The following is a 6,957-nucleotide window of genomic DNA, read 5'->3' on the forward strand; positions in this document are numbered from 1 at the left end:
GGCCAATTAGTCTGACCTCAGTGGTTGGGAAGATGTTGGAGTCGATTGATAAGGATGTGGTTTCAGGGTACTTGGAGGCACATTATAAAATAGGCCATAGTCAGCATGGTTTCCATGAAGAAAACTTTGCCTGACAAATCTGTTGGAATTCTTTGAAGAAATAACAAGCAGGATAGACAAAAGATGCGTACTTGTATTTTCAGAAGGCATTTGACAAGGTGCCTGCCGCACATGAGGCTGCTTGACAAAAGAGCCCATGTGGTGTTATTGGAAAGGTTCTAGCAGGGATAAAGTAGTGTCTGGTTTGCAGGAGCAAAGAATGGGAATAATGGGAGCCTTTTCAGGTTGGGAGTTTGTGCTGTTCCACAGGGGTCTATGTTGGAACTGCTTCCTTTTATGTTATATCTCACAATGATTTGGTTGACAGAGTTGATGGGAAGCAGCCAGGTTTGCTGACGATATGCAGATAGGTTGATGGGCAGGTAGTTTTGAGAAAGTAGAAAGGTCAAAGGCAGATGGAATGCTGTACTGTGAAGTGTACTGTCATACAATTTGGTAGAATTTTAAGGGTAGACTTTTTCAAATGGAGAACAAACTCAGAAGCCTGGGGCAGAAAGGGATGGGAGTCCTTGTGGAGGATCTCCTAAAGGTTAATTTTCAGGTTGAGTTTGCTCATTTGAAGAGGACCAGAATATGAAAGCAAGGATTTAATGTTGAGGCTTTATAAAGCACTATTGAATTGACTTTTTTCCTTACATCTTTCATAAATATGAGGAGTGAAAATCTTTTTTACTTCTCTGTCTAAATGCAATTTGCAATCTATAGTTATTTATAATAAAAATGTACAACAGGGCAGTAAGTAGAACGTAGAAGTACAATTTATCAGCATGAATTAATCAGTCTGATGGCCTGGTGGAAGAAGCTGTCGCAGGGTCTGTTGGTCTTGGCTTTTATGCTGCAGTAATGTTTCACAGATAGTAGCAGCTGGAACAGGTTGGGTGACATGGATGCCCAGTGATCCTTTGGGTCCTTTTTACACATCTGTCTTTGTAAATGCCCTGAATAGTGGGCTCTGTTCCAGGGCCGTGCATGAATCTGCTTTGAAGGGAGCTGATTCAAGGAGGGTTGTAAGGTTAGCCGGGTGTTTTGAAGAGGGAGGAGATCATCCTATGGTGCTGAATGCTCGGTCCCTATTCTGCAGGTTTGCAAAATGGGCAAGAAGGTGAAGAAGAAACTAGAGGACATCTCCTCAGATGATGAAGAGGAGTATGTGGTGGAGAGAGTGCTGGATCGCAGGGTGGTGAGGGGCCGTGTGGAGTTTCTTCTGAAGTGGAAAGGCTTCTCTGAGTAAGTCACATCACTGATTAACTTTACCCCTCACCACCCGCTCGTCCCACCTATCTCACTCCACAGTACTTCCATTCTTGTTCTATGTCTTTTTCTCTTTTCTCAGTGATTTTTCCCTCTATATTTTTCTTGCTGTGTCTTTTTCTTACTCTCTGCTCCAGCCAAACTAACTTTTGTCCCCACTCTATCTCTCACTTCATCCCCTGGATCTTCCCGTCCTTGCCTCTTTCTCAATGCTCCCTCTCCCTGCGCCCCCCCTTTGTTATCTCTGCCATGTGACCCCTGTATATCTGTCCCTGTCTTTGTTTATCCCCTCTGCTTCTCCCGTTACTCCTGCGATTTTCTCCACTGATACTTGGTGTCGCATGATCACTGGCAGGGCTGATAATACTTGGGAGCCGGAGAAGAATCTCGACTGCCCGGAACTGATTGGGGAGTTTCTGAAAACCTACAGCAAGGGCAAGGAAAATGGCGCTGGTTCTCAGGATAGACCGGACAAGCGCAAGTCTGCCATCATCAATGGCATTGAAGAGCTCAGAACCAAGAAGAGAAAAGAGGTCAGAAATGGGCCCTTCATCCCAACTCATCCATGCCAACTATTATATATCAGTCATATGCTAGCAGTGATCTAGTTTATCTACGTGTATTAGAACATAAGACAGTGCAGAACTGTATGGATCCTTTGCACAGTGTTGGGTGAACGACATATATTTTTACTGCAACAACAATCTAAACCTTCCCACCTACACAGTTCATAACCCACTAAATTTCATGCCTTTAAGGAAGAGTTTCTTAATTGTCCCTAATGTGCATGCCTTGACCTCTGCAGTATCTTCTATTTACCAACCATATTATGTGAAAAAGAGGGATAAAGCTACCTCTGACATCTCCATTAAACTATTCCTCCCTGCCCTGCGTCTTGCACTAGTCTCTCACCCACGCATTAATATACCTGATCATGTTATTCTTGCGCTCAGTAGCACATACAGACTGCAATCGTGAGATTACTACCCTGGAAGTCCTGCTTTTCAGCATCCTCCTTTTTTATACCTATGTCATTGATACCAACATGTTCGAAGACTTCTGGCTATTCAGCTTCTCCCTTCAGAACACTCTGCACCTGATCTGAGTCATCCCATACCCGACCTGGAGGCACTACAACATGCAGGAGTCTCTATTAGGCTGACAGAACCTCCTGACTCCTGTCTGTTCCCCTCACTATGGAATCCCCTATGACTGCCTCATTCCTTATCTTCCTCTTACCCTTCTGCACCACAGAACCAGGCTCAGTGCCAGAGAACTAATTGCCGTGCTCATCCTCTGCCTGGTCATCTCCCTCGACTGCATCCACAATGAGATAACGATTACTGAGAGATTACTGCTCTCTACTATCTGAGCTCATCCCTTCCCTTCCCTGACCGTCACCCACTTATCTAACTCCTGGAGCTTCGGTGTGACTAATTCCCTGTGGCTCCTCTCTATCTCCTGTTCACTCTCCCTAACAAGCTGTAGGTCATCGAGCTGCAGCTCCAGATCCCTAACACGGTCTCTCAGGAGCTGCATCTCGTTTCATCTGGCACAGATGTGGCCATCAGGGAGGCTGGAAAATTCCCAGAATTCCCATATCTGTCACCCAGAGCAAAATACTAACCCTACAGGCATGCTATCTATCCCTCCAGAAAAAAAATGCACGGAGAAAACAAGTCCACTTACCTACTTACCTTGCCGAAGCCTGAATGAGCCAAAGCCCTACCACTCTGCCTTGGAGCACTCCATCAATGACCGCTCCACTACGCAGTGTCTTCCTTTTATGGCTGAACCTTCCCTGCTCTCTAATTCATGATTGGTGCTCGAGTTCCTGTAAAGCTTTCCCCTTTTAAATTTCACTCCCAGACCTGTGCGCCACCTCGTTTCTTGTAGCTCTCCAACTTATGATTGGTGTGCCAGTCAGAGTACTCTGGAGGCTTGAGGCCAAAGTCAATTTAAGGATTAGAGGATTATGTATGTCTTTGTGTGGAAGGAAGGAAGAATAGCATTTTGTTGTTGCAAGTTGTATCTGTTGCAAGTGTGTTCTGTGATACTCTGTTGAACTTTGTGGGTACACTATTGTGGTAATAGAATGTGTGGCATTTACGGGTTTTCTCCTGCACATCCTAGGGTGAGTTAATCTAAGTGATGTGTTTTGCTGTATGTTTTGGTTTATATGAGATAAATAAATTTTGAATCTTAAAACTTTAGGGAATTCTGCACAAGTGCTGTCATGGGATCTGATACCTGAATTTTATGTCCACTTATAAAACAGTTTGATTTCCTTCTCCTTGGGCTAACATTGAGTTTGTTGTTAATGATCCACCTGCCAGATTTTCACTCTTCCTTCTAAATGTTAATTTGTCACTACGTTTGATTCAGGCAATGGAAATGGTGTCATCAGCAAACTTAAATATGTTCCTTCCTCAGGTAGGCCTTCATCGCCTACATTTCATTGATAATGAGTACTAGCCAACCCAACCTCTCCTTGCAATTCAGGTGCCCAAGTCCAGACAGCATTCTGGTAAATTTTTTCTACACTCTTCCTATAGCAAGCAACTAAAACAGTGCATAGTACTCCAAGTACATCCTCACCAGCATATTGTATAATTTACATTCATTCTTAGATCTCTATGTTTTATGACACTCCTCAGGGTACAAACATTAATAGTTTTAAGTCCTGTTGAGCTGCACTATGCCTTCTTCACCCCACCTTTCCAGTCCTGATGCAGAGTGTTCGCCTCCACTGACACTGCCTGACCTGGTGAATTCCTCCAGCATCTTTTTTTGTGTGGATTTCCAGCAGCCACAGGATCTCTGTTGTGTTAGGGGGAAATATAGCCCAAGTATGTTTTGGAATTGCCCATCAATTGGAGAAGTTGAATTGAAGAGTTGTGAAATGATGTTGCAGCTGTTGATTTGACCGCACTTAAAATATTGTATTTAGTTCTGGTGGCTTCACTATAGGAAATATATTAAAGTTTTAGACTTTAGATTAGGTTATAAGGTTGGCACAATATTGTGAGCCAAAGGGACTGTGTACTGCTCTCATGTTCTATTTTCCATATTTTAGCCTACTCTAAGATCAATACTTCGCTCTCACATACCCATTTAATAGTCTTTCATCATTTTGCCTATCTATAGTTCCTTAAATATTGATAATGTATCTCTATCCACACAAGCGGTGTCATGCAGGATGTACTTAGTGCTTCTCCAGCATATTTCTGTCCCCTCCATTTCTGTTAATTTCACCTCTCCCTTTTCTCCTGCCTTTGCTGGGAGGGTTTTGGTAGTGAGCCCTTACCTCACTGCACCTGATGATCCTGCTCAGACCAGCCTGTCTTGTTTCCCAAACAGAATGAGGACTGTGTGCGGGGCTTTGACCGTGGGCTGGAACCGGAGAAGATCATTGGAGCCACGGACTCCTGTGGGGAACTGATGTTCCTGATGAAATGGTGAGGGAGTAGTGTGGAAAAGGGTATGAGGGGGAGAAGAGCTGGAGAGAGGACAGACAAAATTGAGATAGAAAGGTACAGAATATTAGGTGGGAAGGGAGGAGAGTCATTGGGGAATGAAGGTGAGGGGGCTGACAGGCGAAAGAGGAAGGGGTTGAGAGTGAGGAGTGGAGAGATGGAGTACGAGGGGATGATGAGGATGGGAGAGAGTATTGTTTAGTAGAGTTGGGAGGTCAATGGGGTGGTGCAAAGTGATGGCAATGCTTAATGTGGATAAGGTTGGGAGGGGGCATGCAGAGAATTTGGCAGTGATGTGTAAAGGGTGGTGAGGAGTTAGCACATACATACCTGACACCTCCTTTACATCTGACAGGAAGGACTCAGATGAGGCTGATCTGGTCCTGGCTAAGGAGGCCAACGTCAAGTGTCCTCAGATCGTCATTGCCTTCTACGAGGAACGTCTGACATGGCACGCCTACCCTGCTGAGGAGGAGGAGAAGAGGGAAGATTCACAGGCTAGCTAGGTGCAGGCACATACACCTGTTCCTACCTGCCACACACATATTAGCAGGGAGCTCCCACCACACACTCCTTCGGGGTTGTGGGTTCAAGGAGGAGGGAGGGGTGAAAGAAGTGAGAGTCGTTCCTTTGACTGGTGAACTCGACTGGTGAACATGACATGTATCCCCACTCCTTTCTCCTCCATCCTTAACAGACATTCTCCATCCTCTTTCTGAGCCTTCCCTGTCCTTTGTCCCCTTCACTCCATGTCGTTCTCTGACCCCATATCCTCCCTTCACTTCTGCTCATCCCCACCCTCCCCTCTTCAGGACCGTCCATGCTCTGTGGTTATGAACATATGTTTCAGAGACTATGTGTCATTTGTCCATCCTTTATCTGTACATTCACAAGGTATCAGATCTCCTATTCACACCGCCATCCCGTCTGCTCTCCCCCACAGCTGGTAGGGAACTCTGTCTCCTGTCCAATTCCCTCCCACTCCAAGTACCATCGTCTCTCCAGACCATTCAACTTACCCCTCTTTACTTCTGATATTCATTCAGTAATCTGGAATTATTCTGTCTACTGTTGTGAAGCCTGTACGTACGTATGTACATGCGTGCGTGCGTGTGTCCTGTATACCTCCATCCTGCCTGCCATCACTAGGCACATGCTGATCCTCCTCCCAATGGACCTCATCCCAGCACCCTAAGCTAATTAAAGCCAGTTTTTTCACACCCCACTTTCCAAGGGAAAATCTTAGGATCAGGATAGAGGGTGTTGGTTCCCCTTAGTTCAGCCCACTCATCCCTAGTCTTGAATTCTCTGCTTTCCCCTGCTGTCTTGAGTACAGTGCCCTCCCAATCACTCCATCGCCAGGGTACTTTTGTTCAGGAGTTGAGATGGTACTTTAGATCACGCCATGCATTATTCTTCCTTCATCCTCCCTTAGAAATCAATTGGTGCTTAGAAAGTGGGTCTGTTGTCACACACAGAATGCTGATATTTCTAAAATTGTACAGTAACTACTGTCTTCTCTCTTATCTCTCTGCATGTGTTGAGGACTTTTAAGATCTATTGAGACATGAGGTGCTAAAGGAAACGCCTGCACCCCTGCTCCTCCTCATGGATAGAGAGGGAGATTCTTATCTTTTTTTGCCTTTTCCTTTTTTCTACAGAAACCAGTATGTGTAATTTTGTCAGATGTATCAATAACTTCTTTATAATATGTAACCCTGTCTGGGCTATCTCTGTTTGAGTTCTGGGAGTACTACTGGTCATAATGACAGAATAAGACTATTTGACCTTTTGGGTCTGCCCTGCCATTCAATCATCACTTTTTGCAATTCACACAAACACCAACCCCTCCCACCCCCCCATGATCGGGAACTCGTCTGTCTTCCTTAAATGTAGCCAGTGAATCAGCTTTCAAAGAATCCTACAGATTCAGCATTCTCTGGCTGCAGAGATTCCTTCTCAACCTGGTTTTAAGAGACATTCCTTCATTCTGAGGCCATGCCCTCAGATGCTGGAAATCCAAAGGAAACCACACAAAATACTCGAGGGACTCAGTATGCCAGATGGCATCCATGGATATGAGTAAACAGTCAATGTTTCAAGTTAATAC

The 6,957-nt window shown here is 44.9% G+C and overlaps 1 protein-coding gene across 1 annotated transcript; it reads left to right on the plus strand.

Moving 5' to 3' along the window:
- The first annotated feature begins 1,201 nt into the window (after positions 1-1,201).
- LOC134341057 (chromobox protein homolog 5-like) lies at positions 1,202-5,353 on the plus strand. Its single transcript, XM_063038805.1, has 4 exons — positions 1,202-1,347; positions 1,727-1,904; positions 4,732-4,829; positions 5,203-5,353. The coding sequence occupies exons 1-4, from the start codon at positions 1,211-1,213 to the stop codon at positions 5,351-5,353; spliced, it is 564 nt and encodes a 187-aa protein (XP_062894875.1). The 5' UTR covers positions 1,202-1,210.
- The last annotated feature ends 1,604 nt before the right edge of the window (positions 5,354-6,957 follow it).

Source organism: Mobula hypostoma, chromosome Y, assembly GCF_963921235.1.
Source record: "Mobula hypostoma chromosome Y, sMobHyp1.1, whole genome shotgun sequence".
Lineage (NCBI taxonomy): Eukaryota > Metazoa > Chordata > Chondrichthyes > Myliobatiformes > Myliobatidae > Mobula > Mobula hypostoma.

Bases quoted from the DNA above. Each gene is read 5' to 3' on its own strand.
- LOC134341057 (XM_063038805.1), top strand. From the start codon at position 1,211: ATGGGCAAGAAGGTGAAGAAGAAACTAGAGGACATCTCCTCAGATGAT. The intron at 1,348-1,726 runs GTAAGTCACATC...GATCACTGGCAG, and splicing joins AAGTGGAAAGGCTTCTCTGA to GGCTGATAATACTTGGGAGC. The intron at 1,905-4,731 runs GTCAGAAATGGG...TTTCCCAAACAG, and splicing joins GAACCAAGAAGAGAAAAGAG to AATGAGGACTGTGTGCGGGG.